We start from the raw sequence: 18,433 nt of genomic DNA, 5'->3' as shown, positions 1-18,433 counted from the left end.
TTCAAATACACCTAAACCAGTTTTTCACCATTATTGCCAGTTCTTTCATGGAAAAGCCAATTTGTTTCTCCAAGTGATCCCTGGTCAGTTTTCTATGCTTAGTGTTGTGAACTGAAAGGCAGATTTCAGAGGAGACTGACATTTAAAATAAAGATTTGCATTTACATGCTAATGTTTAGGTCTGAAAACTCATTTTCTGTTGAAATAGTCAAGCTGCTAGTATGTTTGGGGCATACATTATCTTTTGAAAGCATACAGTGTTTTGCCTTCTTGTCCAAAAACAAATGCATACCTGGAGGCTTGGATGTCTATAAAATCTATTCTAGACACTAGCATTTTGTAAGTAATATTTGAGCCTGATTCCTTGAACTAAGACATTAGTATATCCCCATCTTTCCTAGAAACGTTGTCTGAATCACATTTGCCTTTATTTTGGCTTATTTGTCAGTTGCAGGCATTTTGCATTTCAGTAGTAATTCAGGTTGTTCTCCTTGTTATCACTAGCACATGCATGACCTTTGCACTGTTCAGCTCCTCTGAATTTGTTGTACTTCAGTCCTTGGACCAAACAGTGCTCCTTGTAATACACCAATTCCCAGCACCAACAATCTGTCATAATTTGGGGTTATCAGCAGATGCCTACTTACTTTTTGCACCAAGGTCATGGAGTAAAATGTTGCCTACAGAGAACATCAGCTCCATTTATTATCTCCTGATTATTTGACAATTCCTCTTTCAGCACAAGTACTGGTTCTTGTGGGGGTTTGGTGGTGGTTTTTTTTTCCTGCTTGACTGATTGTCTATCCACTTGAAAACATTTATGCTAATTTGCTATTTCACGCCTTAGTTATTTCTTTGACACTATATCTTACATTGAACTGAAACAACATGGATTAGAACTTCCATTTAAAAGGAAGAATGAGAGCAAAGAAGGACAGCACAATTTTTTAGCATAAAATGAAGGCCAGAACACCTCAATGCCACTCCCATTCTGGCACATGCAACACTAGGGCACAGCAAGGTGAAGGACTATCTTAGAAGGCTTTAAATTAGCTCCTACTAAAACCATTCCAGTCATAACAGCATAGACTTGGAGAGGAACTCTAAGTACCCTTATCAGTTTAAGAAATTTGCTGACTTGGGGTGCTATCTGTGTGTGTGTGGCTGGACAGCTGCTCTCAGATTTACCTCATTTTAAGGCTCAGGTGGCTTTATGCTTGGCTGTCATCAGCAGTGTGAATTGACAACGAAAAGGACTCCGTGGCTAGTAAGCTGTTATTCTTGGCTGTCACAAAGCCTTTCCAGGTTTACTGGGTTGTGTTAGCAGTTTTTTGGTTTGTTGTTACAGTGGTGAAGAAAAAGTACATTACTGCATTCTTTGGGTAAGGAGGGGGAAAAAGAAACTAATGTTTCTACAGATTTATTTTTCACAACTTCATGGGCTGTTCTGGGAACTGCTTGCGTGGAGCTTGGGTGCTGCATTTGGAGGCAGCCATTGTCAGGACCTCATAAGAGTCTCCATATCTGGATTGCAGAGGAACCTTGATACCGGGCAGAGGGGTGTAAATACCATCCCTAAACAGCTTCTGAGAAAGCTCAGGGCAGCAGCAGGTTCTTCTGTAAAAGCCCAGAAAAGTTAGAGGGGAAGTGTATAATCCAAAATAAGATTTCCTCTAGAAGCTAGAGAGATAGCAAACCATGGCAAGTCACATTGCACCATTAAATCTCATTGCTGGCTGAGTGGTTTGGGGATTGGTTTTGTTTGTTTGTTTTAGCTGTCTGGGATTTTTTGTTTGTTTGGGGAGGGTTAGGGGCAATTGTGTCTGTGTTGGGGGAGTGGGTTGTTGTTGTTGTTGTTGTTGTTGTTTTATTATTATTCTTACTGTTGTTTTGGGTTTGTTGGTTTGGGGTTTTTTTTACCAAACAGAAATTTGAAATTTATTTTGGTTGGAGTGAAGCTGTGCTTTAATTACAGTATAGTACAAGGTACAGGTTTCTAGATGGCTGGGTTTATTATTTCAGTGTGGCAGGTTCTCTCTTCTCTTCTTCTTCTTTTTCTTGCTGTAAATTACTGCACATGTAGATGTTTTTTTTCAAATTCTTCTTGGTCTCTGTTTTGTGGAGTTGGCTGTGTTCTTCAAGTAGGGTCTTCCAGGTAAGCATCATGGTCCTACCACTTAAATGGAAGGAGCAGCAGGTGTATATCACAACTCAAATTAGTCCATTGCTTTAATTTTCTCCTTTCTTTTGTTTTTGTTGGCTTGCGTTTTTGTGAAACTAAGCCTACAGTTGCAGAGTTCTGTAACATGGGAGTTCAGAAGTTCTATTCTGTGATTTTATTTTTTTTAAGGCAGGATCCTGATACACTGATTAAAGGCCCATTGCCATTGTCTCATATAAAACAGCAGTTTGAAAAAGATACTAGGAAAAGAAAGCATCGAGCACGGCGCCCTAGGGAACGTCAGATGGTCCTTGTTGTGTCTCTGTAGCAGGACCTTCAGGGCTCACCAACTGTTCCCTGCCTCTGAGGGTTTTTTTTTGAGCTGTTTCAGGGTATGTTTATTTCTAGCAAATCAGAACAATTAACATAACAAAATGCCTGATTCTCCATACTGGAAGCTTTTGAACTTGGTACAAGTTGACCCACTAGTTACCCCTGTCTGCTTGATTGTGAAAACCAGTCCACGAGTGCGATTTATGAGACATATGGGAAAGGCTTTCCTATCCAAGTTGATTCATAAAGTTGATTTGTAAAGCTGATGGGCGTTTCAGCAGGGGTGAAGCTTTAAATAAAATGGTGGGGAAAAGCATGAATGATTTGACAAGGATTCATTTGATTTCAGCAAGGGACAGTCATTGCATAGCCAATGTATCAGCAAAAGGAAGAAGCCCTTATAATATTCTTTGCATCCCTTGCCAAGTTCAGCTTCACCTGCTCCTTCCTGACCCCATCCCTACAAAACCAGGCATTGTCTCTACTCTTCCCTGCTTCCACTGCCTGTGTATTTCCTTCTTGCCCTTTAGTTTGACCAGCAGGTCTCAACTCCACCATGCTAGTCTCTTGCCTTCCTTGGCAAAGGAAGTTAGCAGCAGAAAAAGGCATATTCAGTGATTTTATTCGTCTTCTGTCAGATGAGTAATGTTCACTGCTGTGCTGTTGTTCTGAGCTTCCTCCAGGTTGGTTTAGAGTGAATAGCAGACCGTGTTCAGGAGATCATGATTTGGACACTTTAATGCCACTTCAGTCTTTATCCCTTGCTGACTTTTGCTAGGAATTAGATGTCTGTACTTCTGGCATGGAGAAAATGGCTCTGATATACTACCTTGGTATTCTGAAACATTGCAGTTTATTTAACCTAGCCCATCTACTGAAGGAGAGATACAAAAGTAGAAAAAAGCCAAAGCTATCACAATTTTAATTATTTGAAACAGGAGACCTTTTGGTGTACTGGTCCTTGACTTGAAAAGCTTTAGCATGTGAGATACCTATGTAAAGGAATAAGGGGTATCACCTTACTCCACAAATGAACTGTCTGCAGCACAGAAGGGAAAATAATCTTCAAGAAGGCACAGTTTGCCTATCTGGTGAGATGGGTATGGGCATAATCTTCATTACAGGCTTTCACCAGCACAAGATCTAGCACAGCTGGGTTGTGTGCTTGTGATTGCTGCTCATGAGACAGACCTTTTCCCTTTCATCAGCTCTTGTAAAGTGATCAGAGACCCTCCTTCAGTCTTCTGTGTGTCTTTGCTTTTGGACATCAGAGTATGACAGGACTCATATTTGGCAGGGACATTCTATCAGATCAAAAGGGTGCAGTTGGGAAGATAAAGGTCAGAAGAAATGATCAAATATGTAAATTCAGTTAGGGCAATTTGAGTGCTAGCTGATTGTGAGGGGGAGAAGGTCACCAGTATTGCTTGACTCTTGCTTTACTTGGGGTCGTATCAGTTCGGTTTGAAAGCATTTTCAAGAGAGGGAATTAAACTGTGAAGTAGGAACAGAAATAGAAAGAATATTTTAAAAGCAGAGAGAGCAGCAAAGGTCAGCTTGACTCTGCACCTAAATTTGGCAGCTGGGTGCAGAGCTCGGTCTGTCAAGCATCTGAAGAACTCATTTGTTTGCAGGGTTACCTGAGCTTTTGATTGATAGTGTTACCTGATGCATTCCTTTGCTGTTCTGTGTTCACTTGCAGTGCACAGCATGCTATTTTTACACTTCTCAACACAGGTGCAATGTTCTGTGGTTTCACAATAAGAGGCTAATGGGAGCTTTAACTAAAGAAAAAAAAAGAAAGAAAGATCTGCCTAACAGGACAAAAAAAAAAGGCATGATGTGTTCTTTCTGAAGTGTCTTCAGTTGAGAATTCATGATGAAAATTAACCAAGTCTGAAATGTATCTGTTAGATTGTAGATAGTAAAGATTTTTATCAAGGTTTGTATGTTTCCCTAAAGGTCAAGAAATGCCATAAGAAAAGATTGAAAGCATTTCAGGGAAATTGTTCCTGGAACATATCCAAGTGGCTTCTATCTCCTGGCTTCAAAATTTTTTTTTTTTAATTATTACTACTTCAAAAAAAAAAAAAAAAGTTGTAGGCAGCAAAGCTTCTTTTTTTCCAGTTGTTCTCAAGAACAATAGGAACATGGGGAGAGGGAGAAACCAGGGGAATGAAAAAGGAGTGGGTGACACAGATCAGTTCAATTTGAGGTGGAATGCATTTACCTTCATGCTAAAGGGATTCTGTTCGTTTGGCTTGAGACTGCAGCATGATACCAACCACTTAGCTAACTTGAGGGTGTTTTCAGGGATGACCAAACAATGATTGGTGCTCTTGAAATTCATTGTAATAGTGGGCAATTGAAAACAGGAGGCTTGGTGATGCTTGGAGCATTCACACTTGGAGTAAAATCTGTGAGTCTGACAGCATCATAAGGTGAGTTAGGAGGGGAAAAACAAGAGAGCACAGCAAAAGAGTGACTTTAAGTGAAGTTACTGGATTCCTCCCCCACCACACGCTCCCTTTTATTCTCTCTAACCCAAAGGCAATAGAAAATATTCTTTATGTATTTATTTATTTTTAATATCAGAGCCTTCTAAGTAGTAAAATTTGACAGATGACAGACTTCCATGTGAGGAAGTCTTCATTGTGCAGATTGCCTCCTCTGCTAGCAGGATGGCCAGCACCAGCCTGCACCAGTTAGCATGTGTATAGATCATAGACCTGATCATGACCCTCCAGTCTGGACAAGGGCCAGACTTCTCTCTCAGATCCTAATCCACTCAGCATCTCAGCTCTCTGCTTCTCTGGCTCTGTGTGCTGCAGTGTCCCTGTCTCTGCTGTCTACCTCAGGCTCCTTTGCTGGCTGCCAGGGTTGCCTTTTCCTCCTTCTGCTCATGAAGCTATTCAAGCTCACGCTTTCCCTTGACTCCAGCTGTGGAGACAATGTAGGTGACAGTTTAGGGCATGTGCTAATCATGACTAAACAGAAGCAGATTTTTCTTGAGGTTTTCAGTATTTTGGCTAGTACCAGAAGTATATGTACAGGTTTAGGCAAAATTAATAAATCCTGTGTACTTTTTTGTTGTTGGAGTGATTCCTTACCTGGATGGTCCTCCTGGTATTTAACTGTGTGCATGCATTTATTTATTTTCTTGATTCTCCCAAGCATATTGCTTGTCTTAGGCTTCCTGTTTCCTGAATATCTGGTCAGCATCCAACCAGTAAGGGCAACAGAGTTGAGCAGTTCTGGCATGATACCACTGTCCTTTCAGAAGCACTCTGAATAAAAATAACGTTTAAAAAAAGTCATCCTTCTCTGAAACTACAATGAGAATAAATTCTGCAGGTCTTCAGCTTCTCTTTTCACAACAGAAAGTCTGAATCAAAAGGGCTGTATAGGTATTTAGGGTGTGGTAGGCAAATTACTTTGGAGCTGTGGTTTTGAGATTTCAGAGCTCTTATTCTGAAGAAAAAGCAATCGCTTACCTTGCAGCCAAGTCAGAGCATTCAGCAACTCCTGGGGAATCTCAAGCATAGAAAGTGAACACAGGTTGGCTTACAGACTATGGTTTTGTTTGCTGGACCTAGGACACCAGAGAGGAATGCAAGGGAGGAAGGAAAAGAGCTTATGGCAACTGGTCATTAAGGTTATTTGCTCCTGTAATGTATGAGGGAATATCCATGCTTGTTACAAAGTCAGACTTCAGAAAAGCATGGCCCCAGAATACTCCTGTCATCTTGAAAGCATATGGAGATGTAACAAACCACTTCTGGACATGGTTGTCTGGAATTTTTTGTGAAAGAAAGAGGGCAGAAGAGGAGCAGATAAGGTTTTCTCTTCCAGCCCTGTCCCCATCCCAGACCTTCTGTCTGTCCTGGTACTTCTGCTGATAAAGAGTAATTGGAATTTGTCAGCGTTCTTCAGCACACACCTTTGGAGAGCTGGTGTGTGTTAGTGAATGAAGCTGCAACCTCATTTACTAAAGAAGGAGCGTCAGTAAGTGCTGTGTGATCACCCTGTATTCCTAGAAAGTGCCATCACTCTCTTATTTACAAATATGCAGCTGTTTTCTGCTCTCTAGCTTGGAAAATGATTTTCAAGAGGTTGCTTCTATTTCTGAGCCCCACAAGAATACTGCAGCAGTCAGCTGCTTGCTTCCCTTACCATTTGCAGTGATGCAGTGTGCAAATTATAACTTCCTAATTGTGATTCCTGCTTTGAGTACTCTGAAAAATTGTAGCCTAATTAAGTAATTGTGGCGGTTGTTTATTTTTTTTAATACATATTTGCAGCTGAGAGTTACAAGGAAATCCAGATGGTAAAGATAAAGGAGGAACCAATGGAAGTTGACATTCATGAATCACAGGCCTCAGTGTCACCCAGCCAACCCAGCCAAAACGTTGGCTACAGCACTTTATTAGGGCGAGACATTAGTGAACACATACAGAAGGCACCAGAAGGTCGTGTGGTCCCAGAAAGAAATCTATTCAGCCAAGATATATCAGTGAAGATGGCATCTGAGCTGCTCTTCCAGTTATCAGGTAAGAGCAGTGGAAATGTGCGGTAGTTGCGTTTAAAGAACAAAACAGATTGTGTGTACAGCCATTAAGGTGCTTTGAAAGTGTGAGACTGAAAAATAATAGGGGTTAGAGCCCTTCCACCCTCACATTTGGAACGCAAAAGCCTTGCCAAATGTTCCCCCTCGTTAGCATATGCTTTAGAGCACTGTGACACTCGGGTCAGGGTCACAATACTTGAACTGAATTGGAAAAGCCAGAGTTCAGCTCTTGTGTTTTTGAAAGCTAATTAAACAATTGGTGACAACTGGTTGATCCAGGCCTTGGAGTGTAGGGGGACCTAGAGATGGCACTTCCTGGCATAAACGGCTGCAGCATGCAGTGCTCCAGGGGCTGCACTGCCCATTTCTCTTAACAAAGAAGGTGAACCTCAGCTGTTACATAAAGACAATGATACCAGCTCTGTGTTAAATGAATACCTGCACTGCACACTCTGCACAGAGCGCTAACATGAAATATGAAGCTGATAACATGTGTTGGGTGTTAGTTTAAATACAGTTGTGTCCATTTTCTAATCCTGCTATAACCATTTACCCTAAACTACTCTGAATTACGCTGCTATCAGAAAGTATTAAAATAGTTCTGCTGGATAAAACCTGATAGGGAAAAGATGGTATATGCTAATCACAAAAAAAACCCTGTTTATGTTCCTCTGCAGAAAAGGTGAGCAAAGAGCACAACCACAATAAAGACAGCACCATCAGAACTACAGCCAGGTAAGAACAGTCCATTGTTATCTGCAAAGCTGTAGTGTAAGTGGAATGGCTTCGTTTTGCCTTGTGAACTCAAATGTATCTGTCTCCTGGAAATGTGACCTGGTCCTACAAGTGTGAGAGATTCTCATGGGTAATGTAACCTGTATCTGAATAATTATACCTATAGAACTGATTGCATGAGACAAAAGGCCTTTGGGCCAAAATGACTGTTCTCATCAAATCAAATATTCACACGTCGTTTTAAGATTTTTCTTTTTTTTCTACAATCCCTGAAACTTAAAAGAAACTGCCTTGTACATGCAATGGTTGAGGAAAGGACAGGCTGACCACTGGATTTTAAGACATAAACCTATGTAAGGGGAGGTGGTTTTGCTTCAGTCTTCTGTCAAACTCAGATTTCTTTAACAACGTTTCAGTTTAGTATTTCTATCATCTCCTTGCCTTCTAGAGATGAATTTTTAAAAGTCAGACTGTAAGACAATGCTAATGAAACATTTGTTAAAGATTACAGTCACATTAACACAATGAATGAAACTATCCAGGAGTTAAAATCATGATCCAGTTATAGCACGTACCTTTAAAGAAGCAAGCACTTCACAGGATGGTGGCTGGGAACAAGCCCAGGAGTTGTTTGCATAGGCATGAGTAGCAAAGGGAGGAATGGAAAATGCAAAGCTCCCATTATGTAAATAGTGGCTAGAATTGGTCAAAAATTCAGAGCCCAGGGTGCAGTAGGCAAGGATTAGCAAGGCTGTATTTATTTCCTACCTGAGAGTTCCTGAATCAGAGTGGATGGGTTTGGAGGCTGAGCACACTGAAGCAATGAAGAGTTCCTTTCAAAAACAGAGTAAGACCTTCTGTGCCTCTGCAGCCCCTTCTACAGAAGTTCCTAGCATCTTTAGTGCCTGCTAAGACAACTTTGTCCAGACAGAAACTAAGAAGTGTTTCAGTTGCAGAAGAAAAGATCTCTAGAATATGTTGCTCTTGCATTCCTAGGCCTATCCCATTCATTCATGGTAACTGTAATAAATAACTAATTTGGTTTTAATAAACTGACCAGCTTGGTAACTGTACATTAGGGACTTCTCAGTGTTACAAGTTGAAAGATAATTAAATTCAGCTTGTAACTTCTGGCTACTGTGAATGCTTCCCATATTTGCTGGATTGGGAATTTGTGGAACATGCAGGGGGTGACAAATAGTCAGTTGAAAATAGATTTCAGTGTCTCATGATGTTACCGGCAGGACTGGTGTGAGAATCCAGAGCTACTTTTGGATCTATCAAAGATAATTCAAACTGGAAAGGTTGAGGGCAGTTCAAAGATAACTTCCCTTCTGCTGTTAAAAGGGTAGCACAGTTGGCTGTTGTCAAACTTAGTGCACACTGAGTTTTACTGAGTGAATTGCTGCTACCCATCGGGGCATGAAGTGCTGAGGGCCTGGTTCAGTCCTTCCCTGTGCTTTTCTTACTTATCTATCAACAGAAGACATGAATGAGAAGAGCCTCTTAAGGGGGAGTGAGTCAATCTACTAAATTGTGGAGTTCAAACAGATTGACTTGCAAGATCTTGCCAAAAAAAACCCAGCCCAAAGCAAACAAACAGCTGGAAGCCTTTACTGGCAAGGGTATGATGCCTTCTCAAAAATAGATTGTGATGGAGGAGCCAATGGAGGACAGAGGCACTCAGACTGCATGAAGGAAACGTGGTGGTGTGGTTTGGCTAACCAGCCAGCATCTGCAGTGATCACAGACGTTTGAATCACAATCCTTATCTGAAGTTTGACAGCTGCAAAGAGCCAAGGTGAGGTCAGTGCTGGCCACCTGTGACTAGGTGGGGAGCTGAGAGATGAAGCTGTGTCACTGGCAGAGCCCAGCAAGATGGGCTACACAGGCACTTTTTGCTGCCTTACTCCAGATTTACATTTCTAACTGCTGCCTGCCTGTTGCTGTTCCTCCTGTGAGTATCCCTGGACTTTGCAAGCATTTGCTTCCATATGATTTTGCTTACGCAGCTGAAACTGGCAAGGATTCCTCAGTTCAGTGACTGGGATGGTAAAGCCTGCCATCTGTGATATGAAGACAGAAAGTGGAGAAGCAAATGATTTGGAAGTGTGTACGCCAGCATAAGATGCCAAAATAAGCTTCTTTCATCGAGAGAACTGTGGAGCCATAAAACTGGAAAAGTGCTGCCAGAAAAAAAAAAAAAAACAAACAAAAAAACCAACGAAAACTAAAGCTTAATCTTCATCAGAAGAAGGGACTTTGTGCAGTGTTTGAGAACAATTTGTGTAGCTTCTTACTATGAAGTGCAGGAGCTCCTCCCTTCATACGTTGCAGTGGGAAATGGAGGAAATATGTGCTGAAATAAAAATAATAATAGAGTCAACTGAAGAAATTCAGCTGTTTTCCAGGGGGAGGCAGAAAAGAGGTGTCCAGGATGGCTCTGTAATTCACAGAGAGGGAAATCCTTGGGACACAACACAATGCAGGCCTCAGCAGTGACCTGCTCACCATAGATGGTCTAGCCTGAAGTAGATAAGCTCTGCTCCATCCATTCTGCTTAGAACCAGCAGTGAGCAGTATCCAAGTGACTGAATCTGAGGTTCAAGCAGGAGACCCAACATGGGAACCTGAACAGATTACAAGATTTTGAAGAGTTACAACAGTAATAAACCTCTTTTATTGGTGTTTTCTTTCAAATCATTATTAAACCAGTGAGAGGAATGCTACAATAAATGATGCTATATTTTTATACAGTGTCAGCCTGGTTTATATTATGTCACCCCGAGTGGGAGGCTTGGAAAAAGTTAAGTTTCACACATGTGTGCTGGAGCTGTTTTGCTTTATCCTGATCACTTGGGGTTTTTGAGCTTCATGCGTTGTTCAGCTATCTGCATGCACTGAGCTGTGCAGGTTTAGGGCAGCTTCATGCCTTACCCTTCAGCACAAGCTAATGTTGACTCTGTTTATGATTATGCACATTTGTGAAAGAAAAAAACCCAAAACCAAACAAAGAACAAACCCAAACCAACCAGCCAACCAAAAGTCACCACCATCAAAACCCAGGCAAACAAAAATCTTCACCACAACCAAAAGAAATTCCCAGTAACTGTCATATATGGAGCAGCACAAAATGAACAATGGCCAACCAACTTAATGAGAGAGTAAGTAACAGCATTGCCAAAAGCATTATGTGATCAAGCTAACAAATTATCAGGAAGCTTCCCAAAGGAGTGCAGGTGAGTCAGTGGAGAGCACTTCACTCACTCTCGGCAGAAAAACTACATGAGGGAAAACTTAAGCAAATGCTCTCACTTAGAGCACTTAGGTATGTGGCCTGGTCAGCTGCTGACACACTTTCTGGATCTGGACTGCCTGTGGAACACTGTGTAAGATCACATAGTATGTTTTTATCCTGAAAAGGTTCTCTAATTTTATTATTAAGTACAGTCTGCAGTAATCAGCTGGCCTCTCCTTTTCTGCACCTTTAAGACACCTACAGTACACCAGCCTGTGAAGGATTCTCAGTATGTGAAATCAGAACTAATGCAATTCTCTTCTTGCCTAGAAGAAACGGATAGTTCACATGCAGATGGAATATGCTGCCCTAGAAAGCAGCTTTCCAAGACTGTTCTTTCCCACTTGGACTTGTTTTTATGTACCTCTCAACTGATGTCTGTTTGTACTGTAGGCAAGAAATTCTTGTCTCTGTTATGATCTGTAATTGAGCAGAAAAGGAAATACTTGGACAGAAATGACAATTCAGGATTAAAATTGACTCTTTTTTTACTGCCTGGTAATTAAAACCAAAGCATGCTGTGATTTTTGGAGTCAAGTTGCTGATGATTTTTGCACTTAATACTCTCTGGGAACTAACCATTCAGTTAGCTTATATGAATTGATTCCTGCTTTAAAAAGCAATCTCAGTGGGTTCATTTCATTCATGGAATGCTGTGTCAAAAGCCAAAAGCTTTTTTTTACCCTAAAAATTGAAAAGTTTGGGTTTAAAAATAATTACTTTATACTTCAGATTATTAAATAATACTATTCCTCACATTTTCTGATTGCCCTCTCCAGGCATGACAGTAAAACACAGATTTCTGAAGTATTAATTTTAATGACCTATGCTGTATTGTGATGTAGCAAATGTGAGATGTAGAAATGTAGTTAAAAGCCACTTGGGAGGTCTTCAGTTTTCACTCCAAGATGGAATTGTACCAAAGCATGCCTCTTCTCCACACCTTGCCTCATAGTCTGCATAACTTTCAGCATGAATTGTTTTTAACCAGATTAAATCTGTTATAATATGAAGATGTTAGGATCAAAAATCATAAATGCTTCCTGCTGTTTTGTTTACAAAAAGACATCTTGGTTTTTTTTCCTATAGCCCTTTCTTTTCTGAAGACACATTTAGACAATCACCATTCACTTCCAACTCAAAAGATCTCCTGCCTAATGAAACTGCTCTTCATGGAAGGACATCTGCACCAGGTCAGATACCCTTTTTCCTTCATTATTTCCAGTTAATATGTAATTTTAAATTTTTCTTACTGTCAGCTCAACCATCTGACAAGTATGCCTAAAAGTATGCTTTGTCAAAAGGCAACTCTTCCTCATTCACAGTAAATATTATATTATCAAGAAGTTAACTATTGCCAAAGCCTTTAAACTCCTAGTTCTGTGATTTGTCCAAGAGTCTGTAACAGATTAAATTCAGCAATATTAACAGAGGTGAGGTTTTGTGTGAATGTCTCCATGTGTAAAGGAACCTTACTGGTATTGATTACTCTCTGCTACTCTTCTGTTCCTGGCCATTTCCATCTCCTTCTCTCAGTGTACAGATGAAGTGTTTGCAGTCAGAGTTTCTGAGCTTGGCAATACAATCTTCCTGCCTTTAATAGTAATGTAGGATTGTTTTTGAAAGGATGGTTCTTAAAACCTACTGAAAGGCCTCAGCCATTCCCACTGATGTTCTAAACTAGCTGACAGGAATTTTGTGTCCAGATACAGCTTGGCTTATATTCTGCATTAAAAGGGAAAATACAGGCTTGTAACTACTACTGAAGGTGGCACTGAACACATGGAAAAACTTGATAGGTGCCTTTACTGTCCTGTTGCAAAGTACCTCATTTGCTATCTGTTCTTAAATTAATGGTTCTTGGGCTCTAAAGGTCAGTAATTACACAGCCAGACGGGGGGGGGGGGGGGGGGGTGTTATTCACCTTTTCTTAGTGATCAATAATGTTTTGGGCACGTTACTGCTAATTTTCAGCTATAGACTGTCATCTAATTTACAACTTAAGAGACCCTTCATTTTTTTTCAATGCTTGAATAGTCACTTGACAGCTTGTGAAGTGGCAGGTGAGGTTGAGCTAGATGTTGTCTAAGGATAAATATGTATAGCAGAAAGATGACAATTTGTAGCATAAGGACAGGGGTCTTCAGCTAGCCTGAGCCATACTTGCAAGGAAGTAGTGGATTTTGTAACTCAGGGTGAGGAGAAGTGGATCAGGTGTGGTGCATTTAAGTATTAAAATGTAAACCAGGCTAGCACTTCAGTCCTGGCTTTTGACCTTGGCATAACGTGGAATATGCATATATCCACATGAAAGATGAGAACTCTTAGGCTCCTCTGGCAGTGCCCAATCCCTCGGAGGACATGGCCTCTAGCAGCAGTACTCTTACATCATACCAAGATGAATGTATAGGAATTTTAATTCTCTGTAAGACTTCATTTTAAGTGAGGCCTCCAAAGCTGTGGGTGGATTTTGGTGGCATGTTTAAAAGATGTAAAGTATCTAGTTGGTTAGGACCTCCTGGAGTGTTAGAATGGCTTTTGAGGAACTGGGGTTTGCATGTTTGTGTTGTCCCACATTCTGCCTCGTGGAGTATAAGTATTAAGTTGATAGGTCTGTATATCCTAATAGATATTGCTCTGTGATTATAAGACTCTGATCTGTAGTAGCAGTGTGTATACTGAAAATCAAAAACGCCAGTTGCAGCTTCACTCTTGGTTTTGAAGCAACTCTGTCATTCCAAATATGTTGATTTCTCTCAGCTTCATAATAAATTCCTGGACCTGACGTGCAAGTTCACAGCACCAGGAATGTGATTTAAATTTTTAATCAACTACAAATGTGATATTCATGTAAAAGACCAGCAGTATATCCACAGGTAGATCTCCTACTAGATTCAGCCTTGCAAAAAGAAATAGTGGAAGCCATGCTATGGATAGCTCCGAAGGAACTTCATCCCTGCAGAGAGCAGCATAAAGGAACAGTAACAAACCTCTGCAAAGGCCAACAGTGTGTAACAGATAATGCTGTGTGAATGTGCATGTGGTGTCTCTTGGATTAATGGCCTGTGTGCTTCACTCGAGATTGTTTTGGGTTACTTCATTCCTGAGACAGGATAGTAAGAAATAGAAAAAAACAGCATTAGAAAATGTCAGGAAATTCCCAGTCCAGTGTTAATCCAAGTAGATTAACTGCTAACAAGAGTGTTCATTAAGCAGGTGTCCATATCCAAAATTGCCACTGCATGCCACTGTCACCACAGCAAGCACAGTCTGGTGAACAAGTGTGGAGTGTGCTGTGCTGGCTCTCTGCGACCAGGCTTGACTCAGGCAGGCAGAGTAGGATGACGAAGCCTTTGCTGCCAGCTGGTCTGGGTGGCCTTGGTGGAGCCCTGTGTACATAATGCTCTTTCCAAGAGAGCAGCAATATGGGCGGCTGTACCTCCAGACTCCTGGCAGCTTTCTGCCTGCAGACTTCTCGGCACCATAGCTGCAGAGGAGTTGAGCAAAGTGACAGGAACATAGGACAGTAAGGCAGCTCGTGTGTCAAATTCAATTCTTTAACAGATAACAACATTATGTAATATTACCAAGAGCCATCTCAAGACTGTCATCCTTATTGTTTGTATGAGGATACTCTTTCAGAATCTCACCCCTTTGAGGGCTTGGGACCACTCTTTTCAGCCTGAATTTATTCACAGCAAGTTCTGCATCTGTTGTTTCACCAGTGCTGTCCTTGACCTTTGCTAATTCTCCCCTGTGATGTTCACCATTGGATGTGCCATCTTGCATCCATCTTGTCTTCATTTTGGAGAGGCAAGCCAGCCAATGTATTTTAGTGTCCTTTAGTAAGAGAGGTTTCCATCTCCTGACAGACATCATAGCCTTTTTCTGCCTCTGCTCAGGGAAGCAACTTTCTGCAACCATGAGCAACCAGAGCTATATGTAATGTGGTGGGTTGAAAATTCCACCCCCAACATTAAACTATTGTGCAGGAGGTCTTGCCAATGACTTCTTCAGTGGTGTACAATCTTCTTATATTAATCTCTCCTGATTAATCACTCTTTGCAACTACCACATGCTGAGGACTATCTTCACTTGCTAATCAAATACTATCATGTTTTCCTTTATAATTTCAGCTGCTGACTTCAGCATGCAACAGAAATTTTTGTTCCTACTGTCTAGGCATGTGACCTTGTAATTGGAATTGTTTCACTTGTTGCTTTGGCTCTCAAGATCATTTCTTTAATGCTCTGGAATTTCTGCACAATGATGATACTACATTCATTAATGCAATGATGGAGGGTTTGTGTGGTGAAGCTCTTAAAAAGGATTTTTAAGTGTGGTTGGTCCAAAGTTCAGACCTTCAGCTTAGTGGCCTCCTCAGTGCAAACCACTTCCCTTTGTAGCCAGTTTGTAAGAAAATTGCCAGATCAGGTATTTAAGAGGAAAAGCACTCTTTGTGTGTATAAGATCCCCAAGGACTATGAAGTAATTAGGAAAGGCATATTAAAAGATGTGTGAGAACAGTGCACTCATCAGGACTTCTACTGGAGAGAAAAAGCCCTAAATAAATAATGACACAATGATGGATTTGGCCTGAAATAAAGGTGAAGTAATCCTGATCAACAGCAGTACCACAGGCAGGAGAATGATTCTGATGCAGCAGGTTTTAACTGATAGCCAAGGAAATTACAATGAAATCTCCAACAGCTGTCAGAAGGGGACTCAACAGTTCCACAGAAGTCATGGTAACTCCTTGATAATCTGTGGCGAATTCTTAATATTCTGAGAAGGGAAGAAAGTCGTTTCCTATAGAACATTGTTCAAAAGTAGTGGATAAATTTGGGGAACTACTTCCCTTCCTTTTTATGGTATTTAATAACCATACAAAGGTATGTTCTAACCATGGTTAATAATCATTTAAAGTATGTTAATAACCATACAGAGTTAGCTGTAGTAACATCACACTTCTCTGTGTTGTCTCTGTCCAAAAAAAAAAAAAAAAAGCTCATTTTTTTTACTCAAAAATGGAAATAAACCAGCACTGATGTCCACATCAATCAAACACACCTAGCTCAAAAATTACTACGGTATCAAAGTCCTATCTAATACAAAGTTGGATCCAAACCAATTCAGTAGTTTCAGCCTTCCTCTGTAGAGCAACAAAATGCTCTTTTGGGGACCAGCAAAAAAGCAGTGAGAAGAAATGAAAAATTTTATTTCAAACAGTTGCTTTAAAAGGGTATTTTTATCCTGTTTTTAAGACTCTTCTTATGACACAATAGAGTTTAGGTTTGTGTCAGGATAGAGAGTTCAGTCCAGATCACCAGATAAATTAAAAACTTGATCTTAGGCTGCTGTTCCTGACCTTTAGCCAATCTTTAATGTGTTTTAATAGTTTTCCACAATCTCACTGACTCATTTGTAAATCAAACCTGCCTTCATGAAATCTAGGTGAGTGATATTCACTATTCCTTTTCCAGTCACTTCATTAAGATTGGTGAATACTCTCGCCATGGGGTTTGGGGAGTGTCTTTTTTTCTCCATATGTATCTGTGTGTAGGATAATAGGAGTTCATTATTTTATTTCCTATTTACCAAGGACCTGGTATTCTTCATTTACATTGACAGTGCCAGATATCTTTTCGTGAAAATTTACTACTTCTTGTAAGATGCAATTTTAATTTTGGTAAGTGAATTTCACACAGCTAAAATAGACTTTTGGAACTGGAGGATATAGATTTTGGAGAACTGTAGTCCATGAACAGCCCTGGCTTTTAGAATTCAGCCCATTGGTGCCAGGGCTAAATTTACTAGTGTTATTTATTTCAGTGAAATAAAGCCAATAAAGCTTCTGTCCTTAAATACCTTTTTGAGAAGGTAGCAGAGACTCTTCTGTCACTGTATCTCCACACTCTCTGCTGACCTGTAAGAGGACAGATGTGGGTCATGCTTCTTCAGAAATGCCCAGAAGCCAATATTGCATCAGTAGCATGAGACTTAGTTCAGTAGAAAGTTGGAAACATAGTGCAAACATTCTGGATGTTGGTCCTGTCAGTTGTGGGTTTATTAGTGATGTACCTAGTGGCACTATGTGTAACACAGATCCAGCCTGTTTGGAACTGCAGGACTTACTCTTCATATATAGCAACACAGTGCTTAGGGACATAGCTTAGCGGTGGGCTCGGCAGTGTTGGGTTAACGCTTGGACTCGAGGATCTTACAAGGGCTTTCCCAACCTAAACAACTCCATGGTTCTATGCTCACACCCTCCTCCTTTTCTATAAAGCTGTAATTCCACTGTAACTTAAATATGCTTGAAGGGGAAAGTCTGCCTGCTCCCTGAGCCTCATCTGCATATTCTCCAGCACAGCAGTACTGACACTGATGGCACCAAATGGTAAGCCAGGTCAGGGCAAGTGAACTGACCTGGGTTTTTCTAGTGGTCTGTAGGATTGTTGGGATGTGAGCAGAGTGAAGGCAATGTATGTCTCAGATGTGTGAAAGTTCAACATTTGTGTGAGACTGATGTGTCTGTGAGCACACTTAATCTTGTTTACTTTCTTCTGTGAGTAGTTGAAAAATACCTCCTGAGAGTTTCGAGTTTTAACTTGAGCGTGATAAATAATCAAGCTGTTTGTGTTGCACAGATACCACATTCTGCAAGATGAAGGTTTTGAATGTGTCTTCCTTCCTTAAGCCCTTTTTAAAGACACTTTAAGGGCATTATACCTCTTGATGTTGTAATTCCATGTGGCTTAAAGTGTCTAGAGATTAGACAGCAAGAGGGTTTTTTTTTTTTTCGGTCCAACCTGCAGATGTGCTCATTCATACATACTCCGTTCTGGCAGTATTTGTGCTTGATCCTGGCCTCCTGTGCCCTGCAGCAAACCACTTCTGCAACCAGCTGTATTTTGGGTCATCACTAGGTTAGCTAAGACAGTCAGGACTTTAATAAATTGAGTATGAGGCTAGAATGAATGCAGCTAGGTTCCATTTCTTCACATTGCAGAATCACAGTCTGGTTTGTGTTGGAAGGGACCTTTAAAGGTCATCCCATCCAACCTCCCTGCAGTGACCATGGCCACCTTCAGCCCCAAGGTTAGTTTTCCTTCTTAGTTTCTTTTAGTCTGTTGCCAGACTTCCTCCTTCTAACTTCTGTTACATTGTCCCTGAGACCACTTGCAAGTACTTCGGAAATGAAGGGACACTTGGAGGGTTTGATTTTTGTGTAGTGGACTGTTGGCACTTCTGTCACCCTGGAAAATGTCCTCAGGCCTCAGAGGGCTGTGAAAAGCACAAACCCTGTGGATATCTGCTGAAGTGACTATCAGGAAAT

General features: G+C 40.8%; 1 protein-coding gene across 1 annotated transcript in view; it reads left to right on the top strand.

Annotated features, from left to right (window-relative positions):
* Window positions 1-18,433, top strand: part of ZNF827 (zinc finger protein 827) — a 71,133-nt gene that overhangs the window by 33,898 nt on the left and 18,802 nt on the right. Inside the window, 3 exon segments of the mRNA XM_054392239.1 lie at window positions 6,796-7,044; window positions 7,739-7,796; window positions 12,184-12,287. Coding sequence (XP_054248214.1) covers window positions 6,796-7,044; window positions 7,739-7,796; window positions 12,184-12,287 — 411 coding nt within the window.

The sequence above is a fragment of the Indicator indicator genome, chromosome 25 (genome assembly GCF_027791375.1).
Source record: "Indicator indicator isolate 239-I01 chromosome 25, UM_Iind_1.1, whole genome shotgun sequence".
NCBI classification, from domain to species: Eukaryota; Metazoa; Chordata; class Aves; order Piciformes; family Indicatoridae; genus Indicator; species Indicator indicator.
This window is presented reverse-complemented; position numbering and strand designations above follow the sequence as displayed.